The 18,048-nt window shown below is 49.4% G+C and overlaps 1 protein-coding gene across 1 annotated transcript; it reads right to left on the reverse strand.

Annotated features, from left to right (window-relative positions):
- Positions 1–14,389: 14,389 nt before the first annotated feature.
- On the reverse strand, positions 14,390–16,203 carry LOC142771286 (uncharacterized). The gene has a single exon (XM_075872762.1). The coding sequence runs from the start codon at positions 16,012–16,014 to the stop codon at positions 14,848–14,850; it is 1,167 nt and encodes a 388-aa protein (XP_075728877.1). The 5' UTR covers positions 16,015–16,203; the 3' UTR covers positions 14,390–14,847.
- Between the last annotated feature and the right edge of the window lie 1,845 nt (positions 16,204–18,048).

Raw genomic sequence — 18,048 nt, forward strand, 5'->3', positions numbered from 1 at the left:
AACGCGTCAAATAATCAGTTGCGATGATGATCCACTTCTTTCCAGAGTGAGACAAAGGAAACGGTCCAAGAAGGTTCATTTCAACTTGGTCAAATGGCGTACGCGGGGGGTCAATGGGTTGCAGGAAGCCTGCAGGCGTTACAGGTGGTGACTTGTGACGCTGACATTCGCGGCATCCTTTCACGTAGCGTTTGACACAAGCTGCGAGTTTTCGCCAGAAATATAGCTGTCGTACCCGGTCGAGCGTCCGTGAGTATCCCAGATGGCCGGATGTCGGCTCATCGTGACAGGCTAATAGGATATCATCACGAAGGTCTTAAGGAACGACTAGAAGATAAGATCTGCTGTCAGCACCGGTGTTTTTCTTGTATAATATGCCATGTCGTAAGCAAAATGGCGGCCACGTACGGGAAAGTGGTCGAGGAACAGACGTGGTGCTGCCTTCTAAATGGTCGATGATGGGCCTTTACTCGGGGTCCGCTCGTTGCTTACTGAGGAAGCCCGCCCCACTGAGAGTCCCTAGAAAAGCAGTGTCGTCTTCTACAGCTGTATGGTCGGATTCCAGAGGTGCTCGTGATAGCGTGTCGGTGTCTTCATGCTTTCTACCCGACTCGTATACGATGGTGACATCAAACTCCTGAAGTCGCAGACTCCATCGTGCTAATCGCCTAGAGGGGTCTAGGAGGTTAGCCAACCAACATAAAGCGTGGTGATCAGTCACAACTTTAAATGGGCGCCCATAGAGATAAGGCCTGAACTTTGTAATCGCCATATTACCACGAGACATTCCTTCTCTGACGTTGAATAGATGGTTTCGGCACGTGATAAAGTGCGGCTCGCGTAGGCAATCACACTTTCAGTCCCATCTTGTGTTTGCACCAAGATAGCTCCTAGACCAATGTTGCTTGCGTCAGTGCGCACCTCTGTGTCAGCGTCCTCATCGAAATGACCAAGCACAGGAGTGGAAGACAGTCAATGTTGAAGTTTCGCAAAGGCAGTCGCTTGTTCGTCAGTCCACAGAAATGGGGTGTCGTCACGCGTAAGTCTGATGAGTGGCTCCGCAAGCTTAGAGAAGTTTTTGATAAAGCGGCGATAGTATGCGCAGAGCCCCAGAAATCGTCGAAGACTTTTCTTGTCTCTCGGAGCTGGAAAAGCGGTCACAGCGGCAGTCTTCTCGGGATCGGGCCGAACGCCTGCAGCGCCCATAACGTGACCCAGGAACTTCACTTCTTTGTAGCCGAACTGGCACTTCTCAGGCTTGAGGGTAAGGTCAGCGGATCGTATAGCTTCAAGCTCCGAATGCGATGAAGGTGCTCATCAAACGTTCTTGAAAAGACAACGACATAATCTAGATAGACGAGGCAACCTTTCCACTTAAGGTCAGCGAGAACGCTATTTATCATTCGTTGGAATGTGGCTGGAGCGGAACAGAGACCAAATGGGAGCACTCGGAATTCATACAGATCGTCAGGAGTTACCAAAGCAGTTTTTTCGCGGTCACGTTCATCAACTTTAATTTGCCAGTAACCACTTTTGAGGTCGATTGAGGAAAAGTAGTTTGCTCACCTCAGCCTGTCAAGAGAATCATTCACTCGAGGCAACGGGTACACGTCTTTCTTTGTGATGTTAATCAGCTTCCTATAATCGACACAAAAGCGAAGTTTACCACCCTTCTTCTTTACAAGGACCACTGGCGATGACCAAGGGCTGCTTGATGGCTGTATTACACCGTCTTGAAGCATTTCCTTCACTTGCTTTTGAATCACGCGTCGTTCAGTTGGTGAAACTCGGAAAGGCTGTTGCCGTATGGGGTGCGCGTCGCCGTAGGTGATAATACGGTGTTTGATAATCGATGTCTGACAAATTCTCGATGAACGTGCAAAACAGGCGTGGAGTTGTATCAACAGGTCGTTAAGCCTTCGTTTTTCTTTTCGTCAGGAAGCGTTGGCTTTACGTCGACACACTGGAGAGGTGCTTCGGCATTATCGGTCGCCTCGGAAGCAAAACACTCAGTCACATTGGTTATTGGGAAGGCATAGGCGATGACAGTACCAGTGAAAAGGTGTCGGCGCTCGTAGCTGAAGTTTGTAACAAGAACCTCGCAGTGGCCAGCCTGGAGGTCTCCTAGGCTTCGTGCTACGCAGACACCCTGGGAAAAGAGTAGGGATCGATTGCTCTCCGCCACCATTTCACACGCCACTTGAACCATAACACTTGAGCGCGGTGGTATGATCCCATCATCGTCAATTACACGGAGACATACTCGATCGTGGCTGGGATTATGGTCTGGTGTGACGCTTTTTGTTGGTGACGGCTTCTTTGAGGAATTAGGACACAGTCTTGGGAGGACTGCGCACAAGCCAACCGAAAAGCTGTTCTTTCACCCCGCGCATGAGGTACCATACCTTCTTTTCTTCTGGCATGCCGGGGTCAGCTCAGTGGAAAAGACGCGTCATGTCCTTGACATACATCGCAACCCCTTCATTCGGCAGTTGCATGCGGGACTGCAGATCGCGCTCAGCTCTCTCCCGTCGGTCAGGGCTGGCTTATGTCCCAAGAAGTCGGCGTTTTAAGTCTTCCCACGATGTAAGAATACCTGCCCGGATCTCATACCATACACGTGCGCCGTCCAAAAGACTGAAATAGACGTGCCGCAGTTTGTCTGCGTCGTTCCACTGGTTGTGCACGGCAACGAACTCGTAATGAACGAGCCAATCTTCGACATCCTCAAGTGCAGTGCCATGAAAGGGATTTGGCGTTCGCGGTGCGAGTAACGTGCAACGAAGCGGCGTTGTGCCGTTCGTACCATTCGGGTTTGTGTCAGTAGGGCTGGTCGGAGCTGCCATGTTGTTTACGAGCAGTCCAAACTCAGGGGATTGCCCTCGGATTCTTCTGCTGGCGCGGTGCACAGGAGTGACCACCGGTACGACGCTTGAGTTCTAGCTATGTGGAGGGGTACGGTGCATAGATTACCCAGCACGTCCACCAGTTTGTTACGCACCAAGAGCCGTGAAGACAAGACAGGAACAGCGGGGCAGAAAGACACGAGCGTGTATCTTTAAACGAAGCGCTAGCACACACTTCTTCTTTGTTATCTTTTCCATTTTCGGCTCACGAGGGCTTGCCGGCTCATAACTCTAGGTGGCAATATTAAACAACACCCAATAGCATGACAAGCAAGGTGGTATCGCTAGCACCTGACTCACGCCAAGGGCCCCTGGCAGACGAGCCATGGTGCCGTGCACCGGGGTCTCCTTGCGAGAGACGACCGTTCGCGCCAAACGCCACCAGAAAAAAAAGAGACTCGCTCAATTCTCTCTTGCCACCAGGGGTCACTAACGGCGCTACCGATCTAACCATGATGATGATAGTGGTGATCAACGCTCGCGAACACAACGCCGCCTACCGCTCAATGGTTGCGACCTCAAAATACGGCTTCTGCGCGAGACAAGTGCGACATGCGGCGCAAACAACTTTACAAGGGGTGTCAGCCCCCCCACAACATTTGGTGGTAAGTAGTTAAAAGTATGAAGTAGCAAAACGAATACTTACCTCGTTGTACGGACGCCGGAGTATATCTTTATGCACGAGTCCGAAAATTTGGTTGAGCAGAATTTCACCCCGTCTTCACGGGTTACTAACACACCGACACTAGCAGCGTAATTTTTCCCCCGCGAATGCTGTGTCAATCAACTTATACACATAAAAAGGCAGAAAACCACCAGTACTTATCGCTGAAAAAAAGAAACAAACTACATAACTTTTTGTATCAGCTACAGAGGCCATCAAAGTCAAAATGTCACGTTTTGTTCAATGTCTCATTTTACCGCACTCCACCCTATTTATCCGAATTTGTGTGGTTCTTTTCATTAGTTTACGAGATTACACGTGATCTCTACAGGCCCGATGATATGCTATGTAAATACGCCACCTTGCTTTTTTAAGAAAGGAATTTTTTTCGCAATTTTCCAATGGAGCAGAATTCATTAATTTCTAATGGTATGGTTAATGATAGCAAGTACGTCCTGTGGTAGGACGAAATGTTCTTGGGTGGAACCCTATGGATAATTTTTATTACCTATGTAATAATGCCATCAGGACCTGGAACAGAATTGGGCAAGGGTTTTATTACTTCTGCTAGTTCCGAAGTGGTGATATCTGCAACGTCGCCACTGTTCTAAGGAGACCATGAGATAGCATGAGAAAGCTGACGCCCCAATTTACTCGAACTCAACGTTTATTTAGAGTGCACCTCTGTCGACGTACCCTTGTAGTTATATGTCCTGCCTGTTCACCGTCATTGTGAAGCGGCCATTGTTTCAAGAGTTGACATTCGGTTGCTTGACCAATGTCCATGTTTGCTGGCAAGCGGATGTCCTTTGCCGATTCCTCGGCCGCATGATAGTCAAGGTCACCTTCTTGCCGAAGGGCCTATCCAGGTAGCTGTCCTATTCACCGTTGCGTAAAAAGAGAGCGAACGCCGCGTTCGTGATGTTCCCGTCCTTTGTGAACTTACACTGCAGCTTGAAGTGTATACGCATTGGTTAATTTCCTGAGTTCTTTTGTACCTTCGTTCATCGAGTCGAGTTCTGCGCAGATGTCGGCAAACTTGCACGTGGTGATGAAGACGCCGCATCTGGGTGCTTCTCGGTGCGGTCCCTGGATTACGGTGGTCTTCTCCAGAGTGGCAACCGCCGACTTGTTATCGCTGTTTGCCTTTTCCTGCACTTCGAGCTACTGACATTTGAGACTTACCACACGATGTTCGAGACTGTCTACATCGTTGAAGGACATTTCGTGCTCTTTTACAAACTTATGTGGGCCACCGGCAACATATGAGCATGTAACTTTTCCCGCATTTCGATCAACCGAAGTTCCAGAGAGGCAACATCGGCGCTGGACGTTTCCTGCACTTCGAGCAACTGATGTTCGAGATTGGCCACTTTCTCCGTCAATGCTCTCTCGAAGCAGCCGAACTCGGCCTTCCTCAGCGTCGGATCCCGCGTGCTTTTATCAACATCAGACGCCTCGGAGGCAGCTTCGGAATCAGCTGTATGGAGATGGCCGGTGCAGCCACGATAGTTATTCACTGCATCGTCGCGGATCGTTGACACTTAGAACACTTTACCTTTCCGCCACCGCAGCGAGTCAGGTGATCGGAAAGCTCGTGCAGAGTGACTGAGAAGCCACACACTTCGGATCGTGCCGAGCAAAGGATGCGGCGTTTCTCGATCTCGACGGTCATCTGGTGAACGCCGGAGAACTTCTTCCCGTCGAACGGGCAGCGGCAGTCGTCTCCCCGCGGTAGCAGATCCCTGCAGCTCACGCACAGGACGTGGCAACAGGGCAGTAGCCACGTGTGGCAGGGCAGCAGGCCGCAGACGCCGCAGAGGCGAGTGGTCGGTATCGGTTCGGCGAAGGTGACGCATCTCGAGGAACTCGCCGAAGCCGGTCAGCGTGTACTTCCAGCCGTTCGCGAGCTCGCTTTGATGGGCCGTCATTGCTTCGAATATTGAACGCGAAATCACTGTAGATAGTTCGGCGAGTAAAACCTGTAGATAGTTCTACGGCGAGTAAAACCTGACCTGTAGATAGTTCGGCGAGTAAATGGAGGGCTTGAACCGACACGGCACAAAAGCTGACAGGGCTGATTGCGTGTTGTTCGCTAGTTCACTCACTGCCAGGCACTGCGCCGTGCTCCTGACCGGGTTGCAGAAATTAGGTGCCTGTTCTCATCCTCTAACCACTACCACCACCACCACTCACTGCTGAATGGTGGTGGTTGTCACTGGTTAGAAATGGCGCCTAATTTCTGCAGCCCTTGCGGGAGCGCGGCTCGGTGCCAGGAGGAGAAGGTAGAGAAGGGAATTGGGACAAAAGAGTTCTCAGAAGAGCGAGAAGAGGACCTTGCAGGGAAAAGGCGACAAGAAAGAAGAACTGTAGTCAAATTTACTGCAGCGGTCCGAGAGGGTGGGTACGGGGGGGGGGAGAGATTCTTAAATGAGTTATAAGATGAAAGTGAGCCCCGTAACTGTCTGCATCATAGTGCGACACCTCAATAGTGGCTCACCAGGGGTGGAGGTAAGGAAAGAATAAATGTATATAGGAAGCATTAGAGGGATAGAGATAGAGCAGGGAGAGAGAGACCCACATACAGAAATAAGAACATAGGAAGGATGGTCACGGTCGCAGGAGTCTGAGGACGGGGCACCACTAAGCGATAGCTCATGTCGGCGGCAAGAGACGGCGTAGGGCGAGCCAGTCGGCCAGAGCTGCGCTGTCGTCGAAAATCGTGGGGGCACGACCGGTCGGCACGAAATCATGCGAGTGACACACAGGATCGGCATTTTTTTTCGGATGGGGAAGGGAGGCTTTGGTTTACGTGGTTGAGACTCGTGTAACTTGAATGACAGCTGATGCATTATTATTATTATTATTATTATTATTATTATTATTATTATTATTATTATTATTATTATTATCCTTTTGTGTGGCAGAATGTAACGGGTTGTCCAGACACTCCTGGCTACGCCATCGGCCTGGGGTGTTTGGACACCACCATGTATACGCTGCCCCCACCCCAACAAGAAGAAAATTTTGCATGTGTTTACATACACGCACACAGAGAAATGCTTGCGCAAGAAAGCCAAAAGAGTTGTTCGCGAGACGACATTGTGGTTACGCCCCACTCCTTTATAATTATTCCTTAGATTCGGGTTTGATTCTTGTATTGCTTAGGCGAAGAAACTTTTTTTACGCATTTCTCGTAAAAGTACACGAGTATAAGAGATGTGTTTGTTAGCCATCACTGCAGAGGTGCTCTGTGCAACTTGCCTGTAAGCAGCCTGCTTTATTGGTTTCCGATCTCGAGGCGTCCCAAGAATTCGTCATTCTGGGTTCGCAGAAGCAGCGGAATGGCTTTTCTCAGTTCCCCGACGACGAGCGCCGAACGGAGTGTTGCTTCGGCGCTTCTGTGACATTCCGAAAACTCCGCTGCTAATGCTGGAGCCAAGTCTTGTACTCGGTAGGCCTTACATGACCGTGTTTGTGGCTTTTAAGCGGTAAACAATTAAGTCGGCTGTTGTAACATTCTCTGTTTGAAAGATGAGAGGTGGCTGGCCTCGTTGGGTGCTGTTTGACGCAAACATCGGCACTTGCGACCCTGTTGCTCTATAGGGGAACGCTCTGCGAGATATCGCAGCGGCAATAACCCCTACCAGTTAGAGCTGGACTCCCAACCCGTGGTTCACGTGGAGTCGCGACCAGGGCGGGTTTCAGGCCAGTGGTAATGAGGCGAGTTCTTTGCTTGACACCGTTTATTACTGCCAAAGCGCCAGCAGTACGCATTAGTGGACTAGTTCCCTGCGACAACGTTAAAAACAATAAATATAAAGCACACCGGAGAGAGTGATGTTTGCTTACACTCACCTCTCGTGTTGTGGCAGCTTGGGCAAGTTGGTATGACATGATAGTTGTAGGACGAGAACAGAACGACGACAAAGAGACAAGAAGGACACGACCGTGTCCTTCGTGTCCTTCTTGTCTCTTTGTCGTCGTGATCGTCATGTCACTTCTCATGCTTTGCGCGACCCTTGCCACGAGACGCTGAGTCGCACACAAAAGACCGCTGACTCGCTACGGCGCGTGGATGAATCTGTCACGTCCTGAAGTACCACGTTGTCTGACGCCCATTTCTTGGCGTCCGAAGGAAGACTCCAAATAATAATAAATAAATAAATAACAAGAAAAAAAGGGATAAGGAGGGATACAGGTTATTCTGGTTTCGAAACAGGAAGCAAAGCGCGAAGAGAGCTACACGTTGCCCTCTCCCACGTGACCCGTCTCGCCGTTGTGCATGCACACGTGTCGTGAAGCCGAGGTGCGCCCGAGTGAAATAATTAGATGCGCTTGGAATCCCGCACTCCCCCGCCCTTTCATTCAATTTCCCTCTCTCGGTTATGACATTTTTTTCTTTATTTCGAGTCGCGACTTCGCTTTTCTTAGATTATCGGCGAAGCAGCAAAGAAGGCGCCGACCCTTCTTCGGCGCGTCTCACTGCAAGTACCTTCGTGAAAGAATGCGGCAGCACAGGTAAAACCTCCAGCCAGCAGAGTGCTGTAGCAGAACTTCGAAGTGTGTCAGCTTTGGCCAGTTGGTATGAAATGACGACAGTTATAGCGCGAGAACAAAACGACGACACGGAGACAAGAATGACCGACGAAGCGCTCGGGTCCTCCGTGTCTCTGTGTCGTCGTTCTGTTCTCGCGCTATAGCTGTCGTCGTAGCAGAACACTGCGAGTGCTTCGCCCACCACTACCACCCGGATGACGCGGGGATTCTAGAAAAAGAAAGGAAGCCGGCGACTCCTCCTCGAATCCTAGCACAATCATCAGACAGCGGGTAACATGTCAACCGCTCCACGAGGAGAGAAGTGATTCTTAAAAGAGAGAAAGGAAGAGAAAAGTGAGCCCCGTTACTGTCTGTTTCAGTGAGCGACACCTCAACTGTCCGGTAGAAACTATGCCGACTGCATTTTTTTCATAAGATATTTTTTCACAATCCATCAATGAAGCGAGACCTCATTTCACAACCGTCATACCACTCATCGCGCATTGATCACCAGCATAAGGTTGCCATTCCGTTTTGCCGCACCAAACTCTTTTCAGCAGCCTTCTTACCGAAAACAGCCGCCGATTGGAACCACCTTCCCTCTTCCGTTGTAACAATAACATACCCTTTGTTATTCAAGACTGCAATTTCTCAGCAATGTTTGTAACTATACGCAGTTTCCATATCTATCTTTGTCTTGTATGTGCTTGAATTCTTACTTATACATTTTTAGTTGATTTATGTGTCCTACGTGATTTGCGCATCTCACACTTGTTTCTTTTTTTCTTGTGTGTTATAAAATGTTGTACCCACCCCCTCTGTAATGCCCTACAGGCCCTGAGGGTATTCTAATAAATAAACAAATAGACAGTAGTTCACAAGGGATGGGGGTGAGGAGGGATTAAAAGGGGTAGGAGTAAAGGTGTAGAAAAGAGGAAGAAGAAGAATAGAGGAAGAGACGGGAGGTGGTAAGGCAGAGCGAGCGACAACAAACTGAGGGGATAGAAGAGATAGGAAAGATAGGTCACTGGAGTCCGAGGACGGGGCACACCTGCGAGAGCTCCTTTCGGCGTCAGTAGATGGCGTAGAGCAAGTCCAGTCGGTCAGAGCTTTACTGTAGTTGTCGTCGAAGGTCGTCGATGGCAGGAGGTGACGTAGGGCGAGCCCAGTCGGCCATAGCTACGCTGACGCCGGAGATTGCGAGGGCACAACCAGTCGGCACGGAATCCAGCGAGCGAGTCTGCTCCACGAGGACATTGCCCTCCCTCTATTTACTGCCAGCGTTTGCGACGAGCTTCTCTGGCCTTCTCACCCCTGAGGAATAAGCTGGACCTCGTGTCCTTCATGCCCTTGTTGTCTCTTTGTTGTCGTTCTGTTCTCACGCTATAACTATAGTCACGGCTTCGGAACGTGTGGTTTTCCTCATGCAATATTGGTTAGAAATTTATCATATCATTTTCTATCCCAACCAGGCAAAATTCTGCCGAACGTCCACCCTTGATTATGTGCCTTACAAGCAAAAATGTTGTTAAGCGCCTGTGATTATGTGGCAGGATGTAGTTTCCACGCGACTTCACATACAGGCTCTCAGTTCTAGGTACGTCATGATGGTAGCCATCTGGTGGCTACGATCGTGTTAGTGCAAGGGAGGACACCACACTGTCCTTCGGCCCCTGCCTCAATTACTCTCGGGCCGTTTTCTTCTGTTCACCAGGCGAGAGTGAGCACAAAGCAACGTGAGGGTGCGCCAGCTCTAATCAGTTGACAGGTGAGCAACCGCGGGATGCATGGATTTGTGCCATGACGATTTGTGCCATGACGACAGAACGACGACAAAGAGACAAGAAGGGTCGTCGTTCTGTTCTCGCGCTATAACGGTCATCATGTCATAGCAACTAACCCAAAGTACCACACTTTGGGTTAGTTGCGTTTTGCTGGCCGAACTCCTTGCACAGCAGCTGACGTGTGAGGCCAAGGTACGCAGCTGCGGATGGTGGATGCTGGTTGTGGGAAAAACATGACGCTCTGCTCTTCTGAAGAACGGAGCTCAGATAAGGCCGCTCATCAATTGACAATGTAGTTGACTTGGTGCATGTAGAACATCAGAAGGCCTGTGAACGATTGTTTGCTGCTTTGTTTCTTGAGGTTAAAGGGGCTTACGACAATGTCACCCACGAAGCCATTCTCAACGCATTAGTAGGACTCGGTGGCAAGATCTGTACGTGGGTTCACAACTACTTCCAGAATTTCACGGCCACACAGAGAATGGCCCAACACACGAGTATTACGCTAGGCGAGGAGTCCCGCAAGGCGGCGTGCTAAGCCCGACGTTGTTCAGCCTAACACTCATTAGACTAGTTGGCAAGCAGCCAAGCAGCGTACGATTTTCTATTTATGCTGATGGCGTGTGTGTGGACATCAGGTGTGACTCGACTTCAACTTGGGGCTCGACGTCAGAAGGCAGCATCAGTGACATCGCACTATTCATGTAAACAAGGGCTCGAGATCGCAAGTGGAAAAGTGTACAGTCGTGGAGTTCACCAGAAAGCCAATGTTCGCATACAGCATGTCAATTAACAGTAAATCGGTGTCATCCAGCCGAAGTCACAGGTTCTTGGGAGTCATAATCGACCGAGACCTATCTTGGACCACACACTCGTAAAAAAGCAGCTGACTGCCATTTGTCACTTGTTCTGGTTCCTTGCTGGAAGATCTTGGGGAGTGACCGTCGAGTCTATGTTACAGCTGTACAAGGTATTATTTATACGATTCTTGCGGTACAGCCTACCTGTAATATGTAACGTGTGCAAAACTAACCTGTGCACACTCCAGAACATTCAAGCCCATGCTCTTATAAGATATGCCTTGGTTTATGCCACTGTGCATCGACGGCTGAAACCATTGCCATTGCACAGGACTACTCGATCATAACGCACATCACCATTGAAACGATGCATACGTACGTACCTCGGGTAACATAACATTTCTCACCACTTCGTGAGCCTCACTACTGATAGACCCAGCACGAAATTTAGTGCAAGTGGATATCGTGCATGTTTGCGTCAGGTTATACGCCTACGAAGAAATCGGTACATCCTCCGCGGTGCCTGACCCTTCCACAAGTACGTCTTACAATTCTAGCAATGCAGAAGAAATCAAATTTGCCTTAGTCAGTCCTAAAAAAATTGAGCCTGCACATTTTGCACGAAATGTACAATAACCACGTGCACATATTCAACCACAGCGTCTAGTTGGGGTGGTGCGGTGGTAATACCAGCTAGGGAAATCACCTAGCGAATCAAGCTGCCGCACGTCAATACTTCTACGGCGGCAGAACTTGTGGCTCTGCGTGATGCCTAAGAGTACATCACATCCCAGAGACCGGGCGAACGGACTATGTTTTTCGACTCGAAACTGGTCTTGCAGAACATGCAGTCAGTCCTTTCACGAGGTTAGCACGAAGAGCTAGCGTACGCGGTTGTCAAGCTTCTTCACCATGTCACAGAAACAGGCTACTAGGTCAATTTTCAGTAGCTACCTGGCCATTCTGGGATCAGTGGCAATGATTACGCTGACAACATGGCTCGCACATCCCACCAAGAAGATTCCTCTGTCAAGAACAAACTCTGCAAGGCAACTACATCTCCAGGCACATAGTTTGTGTCTGCTGGAGTTCAACACCCCATCATAAGGCATACGAGACTCCACCAAATAAACGCTTCACTGGAACTTCGACCTCCATCCGGACTTTGTCGATGCGAAGCTTCGCTCCTTTGTCGGCTTTGGTTAAGGGTTGGCCTTCACAAAAACATATACAACCCTGATTGTATCGACTGACAGTGCGAAATGCAACGTCCGCTGCACCGAAGAGAAGACATCGACCATCTGCTATATCATTGCCCTCAATTTGCCTCTGAGAGACAAAAACTTTCTGACGCACTGCGACAATTGGACGATCGGCCATTATCTGTGCAGATGCTGCTGGAACACCATACTTGTACTTCGTCGGCCAAAAAAGCAGTCAGAGCCCTCTTGCGCTTTTTGAGGACTACGAGCCTATGTGGACGCCTTTAATTTTTGTGTAGTTCCACTATAGTGCATACGTGTCAGCCCATTGACTTACAATTTGTTTTGTATCTTTCTCTTCTTGTTCCTCTCTGTCTTTATACTCCCCTTTCCCATTCCCTCAGCGTAAAGTAACAAAGCCGCCATGCCTTCTTTCTTGGTATTGTTCTTCCATAGAGTAGTAGAACGAGTCCTTGAGCTCATAGAGCGATGTCCTTCTTGTACTTTGGATAAGGGCATCTCTTATATATATTTAACATGTAGAGTTCATCAAAATCTATATAGTGCGTCCAGATGTAACTTAATAAACATTGTGTATGTAATGTATATATAACAACGTCGTCACGTCTATATACGAAGACGAGAGATGTTCGCAGGTTACTTGATCATCTCCGAGCAAGCTCCTCTAACATCTTTGTAAATATGGCAGCGTTTTTTTATAGCAGCTATTCAATAAATCCTTTCCACCTCTCTGACTTCTCGCTTGGCCACTTTTGTTGCCGTCTCGCTTACACTGCCAACCGTATACCTTCTGGTGAGTCTCATAATTGTTCTTCTCAACTGTGAATCAAAACCCTCCCTTTATAACTCCTATGTACTGTGGCAGTGCTATCGCTTGATTAAGGCTTTATTCTGGTAAAACCCATTTATTTATAGAGATACATCACTGCAAGTGTGTCACTAAGTTCGCCCTCAGGAATTGCCTGCATTTAATACAAGAACTTAGTTTAGATGTCCAATTACAGTATCACGCGCTGTGTGCGCTCACTGTGTATATTATGTAAAGAGATTGCGCATGTAAACATTTTCCCGCTTGCTTTTTGTTCAATAATACTACAAATTTTGACCGTAATACTTCCCTCGTTTCGAAAGTATTCACAGAAATGTCCAGCAGAGCTTCCGCGTGGTAATTTCGTCGGACATCGACAGCCAATCATACGAGAATCGCGCAGAGGGGTGCCTCTGATATAGTGGGATATAGCATAGTACGAAACACCGTGCACTCCATAACAGTGGTGTTCCGTACTATGCCGAAGAGTTCCCGTTCTGAGACATGCAAATTTCCTATTTCGCTGTTTTTCCTTAATAATAATAATAATGATAGTAATAATGCACGTGCACACACACTCATACACTGGCGCAATACAAGATCGCGGCCTTTGCAGCATTGTTTACGTACTTTATACATACTTGGGTTTTGAGTCTGACATCCTCGATGTAAAACAAATCGCCCCACGTAAGTATCAGAAATATAAATAATAAACTCAATGGCTATGCTTTTGATATATATGTGGGGTTTAACGACTCAAAACCACCATATGATTATGAGAGAAGCCGCATAGGGGAGGGCTCCAGAAATTTTGACCGACTGGGGTTCTTTAACGTGTACCCAAATCTTATCACGCAGGCCTACAGCATTTTCGCCTCCGTCGAAAATGCAACCGCCATAGCCGGGATTCGATCCCGGGACCTGCGGGTCAGCAGCCGCGGACCTTAGTGACTAAACCACCGCGGCGGGAAAATGGCTATGCTTTCGCGCATGCGCTACAACCGATTGCAGAAGCCGAAAGCGTAGCGTGACCCTTATGTTTCGGTCGTCACACTGCAGGGCGATTTCACCGTTCCCGAAATCTTAGCAATATCGTAACGATTCCCGTATCGTAACGATGTAGTGCGTAGCCACTTCGTTCCAGGATTCACCGCTAGGTGATAGTTGTTGGTGGAATAAACCAATGCAGATGTTATAAACAGATGCGAGATGGTGGTACTTGAGTATTCACTAGATGGACAGACAGACAAGCAGACAGTTACACAGACGGACGCGCGGAAGCAAGAACGAACGGATGGACTGACGGACGCTTCGCCCCACTCATCATTCAGTCAGCGGATATGCTGTGATTTTTTCTGTCGCCCAAAACGACAGCGGAATATTCAAAAAAAAAAAAAAAAGCGGGAATTCCCTGCACAGAACATCGCTGCTTCGTTCAACAGGGGAGTGCAGGAGAGGTGGCGACCAGTTTTTCACTCGCCAGGCAATGTGGCCCTCTTTTCCGCCCCGTTTTTTCACCCTACCCACCCCCTACCCCTCTTCACAACTATGCGCCGTGCTCTATTACTGTTTGCAGATGACGAAATTTCTGCTAGCGTCCAACAACTGCACGAATGATAAGGCCGTAAGCATTGTGCTGGTGCGGTGGCTTACGCGTGTATCACCGCCACCGTGAGTGCGCTTCTCAACCATTCGCGAGAGCGATCACGTGCCTTTGCGAAAGCGCGCGTCTTGAGAATAGGCTATCGAGATCACGTGATGTGAATCTACCTTTAGATTTCAAATGCGCATGCTCAAACCCCATCGGTCGAAGCGAGATCACATGTTCCACCGGCTGCGCTAATGGACCCGCTAGGATTATTTTGTCCCCGTCTACTACTTCGGTACTAGTCAGACAAGAGCCTGGGGAAAAAAATAGACACACACAAGCAAGCATACACAACTTAACTCGATGATTTATTAACACGAAAATACGATCCAGCTAGTACACTCAGCTTGAAAACCAAAGCGATAGGTTATGCTCAAAAGTGTGATAATGTTGAATGACACCAATTTTGTGCTCTCTTAAGTACTCACGCAGACGACTTGTCTCGCATACACAGCTCTTCAATGAGCCGATGCAACTAGTAGTAACGATACGAGTTTCCTTGCTCAAACTCTACATTGACAAAGAGGGCACCCCTGTCGACGTACCCTTCCATTTCAATATCCTTCCAGTTTTTTTCGCCCGTGTAACGACCCCAGTTCGAAGCTCCGGCACTAGGCTTCTTCACCAAATCGTGGCCATCCATGGTTACCGGCAAGCGGATGTCTTTTGACTCATTCCTTGGGTGCATGACGATGAAGGTCACCTTCTTATTGAAAGGCCACTCCACGTAACTGTCCCATTCGCCGTCGCGCAAGAAAAGAATAAAAGCAAGGTAAACGCCGTTCTCCTTCTTAGTGAACCTGCAGTTGAGCTCGAAAGTGTAACCACCTAGCAAATACGTGTCCGTTGATTTGGTGAGTTCTTTTTTCTTCTCGTTCAACGAGTCCAACCCTTTGTAAATCTTGGCGAACTTGCAAGTGGTGATCAAAACGCCAGCTTTTGACGCAGCGCGGTACGGCCCCTGGATTTCCGCCGCCTTTGACGCAGTCGCGACCGACGAATTTTTCTGCACTTCGAGCAACTGACGTTCGAGGGTGGCCACCTTTTCGGCCAAAGCGTTGGTGAAGCAGCTGAAAACGGCTTCCAGGTCGACGCCCTTGCTCAGCATCAGCTGCCGCGTGCTGCTCTCTACGTCCGCCATCTTGGCATCGTCTCCAGCTTTCTTAAAGGCAGCTTCGGCGTTCACCGCACACGACGGTCCGGTGCATTTTCGGTAGTGATCCACCGCGAGACTGCGGAAAACGGTTCGCTCGCACTTTCCGCACTTGGTCTCCCCGCTGCCGCACCGAGCCATGTGATCGGCGAGCTCGGACAGTTTGCCGGAGAAGTTGCACACACTCGAGCCGGCCGCGCACACGATGCGGCATTGCTCGAGCTCGCGCCGCTCGATGCTCAACGTCTGAACGTTGGAGTCGGTGAACTTCTTCCCGTCGAACGGACAGCAGCGGTCCTTTCCTTGCGGCACTTGCGAGTAGCAGCTGTCGCAGAAAACGTGGCCGCACGGCAGCTGCGAAGTTCGGGAAGGCAGCAGGCCGCAGACACCGCATAGGCGAGTGGCCGGCATCGGCTCCACGAACAGCACCCGTCGCATCTCGAGGAAGTCGCCGAAGCCGGTCAGCGTGTACTCCCAGCCGCCCGACATGGTTGAGATAAGACGCCGAAGGACCGAGAACTGTTGACAGCAAAGACTAAAACTCTGAGCGTGCGAAAATCTTGCGCCGCCTCGCCGATACAACGCAATGGCCGACCGTGCGACTGAAATTGGCGCGAAAGCAGCGAGCCGAGCGCGCGCTCCAACCGAACTTGCCGTATGCAGAGAATAGACTGGCGGCCTTCCTCCGTGCTGGCGGCAATTCAGTGTCCGCCTCGCGCTCAATGTTTCTGGGAAGAGAACGAACGCCGACAGTTTCAAGTTCTGCCATGCTTTTGAATGCCGCCATGTTTTTTCTTCTATTTAATGAGGGCCAATCAGAAGAAGAGATGTTTGTCTGTGAACCAATCAAAGCAAACTTGGCAGAAACAAGATGGCAACGTTAGAAGAATTGGACAGTGTTGGACTGAAGCATGGAGCAACGCTTCCATTCGTTCTTTCATGGATGATTTCTTTAAATGCTAGTGCTAACGCGCGCTTGTAAGTGACTTTTGAAAGGGGAAAAGGAAAAAATGAGCGCAGTTCCGTTACTGGCTCTCGCTCAATGGAGGGCACATTTACAGTTCTGCGCAGCAGATGGGGTAAGGAGGGATCAAAATGGATAGGGAGGAGTTAAAGGTTTAGAGATATAGAGAGGAACAGGAAGAGAGAGAGGCGCAGAGACAGTCACATATACGGAAGTAAGGAGAAGATAGGAAAGAGGGACACGATGGCAGAAGCCCGAGGACGGGGCACCACTCAGCGAGAGCTCTTGTCGGCGTCAGGAGATGGCGTAGGGCGAGCCAGTCGGCCAAAGCTGTGCTGTCGTCGGAGGTCGCGGGGGCTCAACCGGTCGGCACGAAATACAGCGAGCGAGTATGCAAACGCGCGCTTATCAACGGCAGCCGTCGGTTCGCCTTAGTTCAGGGAGTGGTCGCGCTAAACAAATGCCAGAAAGGGCAAGCGGGACAAGCGGCATTTGCGGGCGTGCGCTCAGAGATTGAGGGGATGACGTATACACGATGGAATTGCTCTACATAGACGGTAGTCCGTTACGTCGCTCCTCTATATGTAAATGTAGACGACTATACTCTGACGTCGCCTACGCTAGCGCGTGACAGTGCGGTAATTATTTGACACAACCCATACTTTGTGTAATTTGTTACTTGAAAAGACGAACAAAACTTGAGAGCAGTAATAAAACGCGCAAACAAAATGTGTGCGTTTTCTTTTTTTCAAACTTTTTTTCTGCAAATTGCAGTGAGAGGCGACTGCATGTAGGCCTCCCTTTTGCATGAGTCCGTGTTCTCGCGCTTTTCGCATCGTGCAGACGCCACCCTTTACAACGAAACTATTTTCTACCGCGTCTCAACGCTCATTCGGCTCGTTTATCCTCCAGTACCCTATTGAAAATTCTGTGTTGGTGGATGAAGTGGAAAGAATAGTGGATATGGTGGAAACCGTAGTGGTCATGATGGCTGATTACAGTGAGAGTGGAAAAAATTATGGCAGATGGTGGTGGCGAGTCAATGGTGATTTTTGTGGAAAATGCCGGCTGATGGTGGCGATGTAGAACGTGTTTGGTGGAAAGCTTGGTGAGCAAGCTGGATGACGGTGGCATGACGGAAGCTTGGTAGATGATGGTGACATGATCACTTATTTGTAGTGTTTCATCCTTGAATGCGCAGGGATACATGTTTACGGTCAAAAGAAACCAACGCTGCTCATTACGCTTTCTAGCACGTTTTCTTGAAAGAGGGCGAGGAAAGGCAAAGATGCTACTTCCGTTGGGAGCACGGCTCGGCGCCTGTAGGGGAATGGGGGACAGGGTATTTACTAAACATGTTGAGAAGACAGAATAAGAGAAATGGCGTTCATGACAGAGGACGCGGCTGGCGGCTGGTATAGCCGCTCCTCCGGTCCAGTGTCCCCAAGAAGCGAAGACCCGCCTTGAAGACCTGGGTGTGGTGCCGTGCAGAGAAGAGGAGGTCCCTCTGTGCAGCCACAAGCAGACCGTGACGACGTTAGAATAAAAAAATATCTGGC

This window comes from Rhipicephalus microplus, chromosome 9 (genome assembly GCF_043290135.1).
Source record: "Rhipicephalus microplus isolate Deutch F79 chromosome 9, USDA_Rmic, whole genome shotgun sequence".
NCBI lineage: Eukaryota > Metazoa > Arthropoda > Arachnida > Ixodida > Ixodidae > Rhipicephalus > Rhipicephalus microplus.

Bases quoted from the DNA above. Each gene is read 5' to 3' on its own strand.
- LOC142771286 (XM_075872762.1), bottom strand. From the start codon at position 16,014: ATGTCGGGCGGCTGGGAGTACACGCTGACCGGCTTCGGCGACTTCCTC.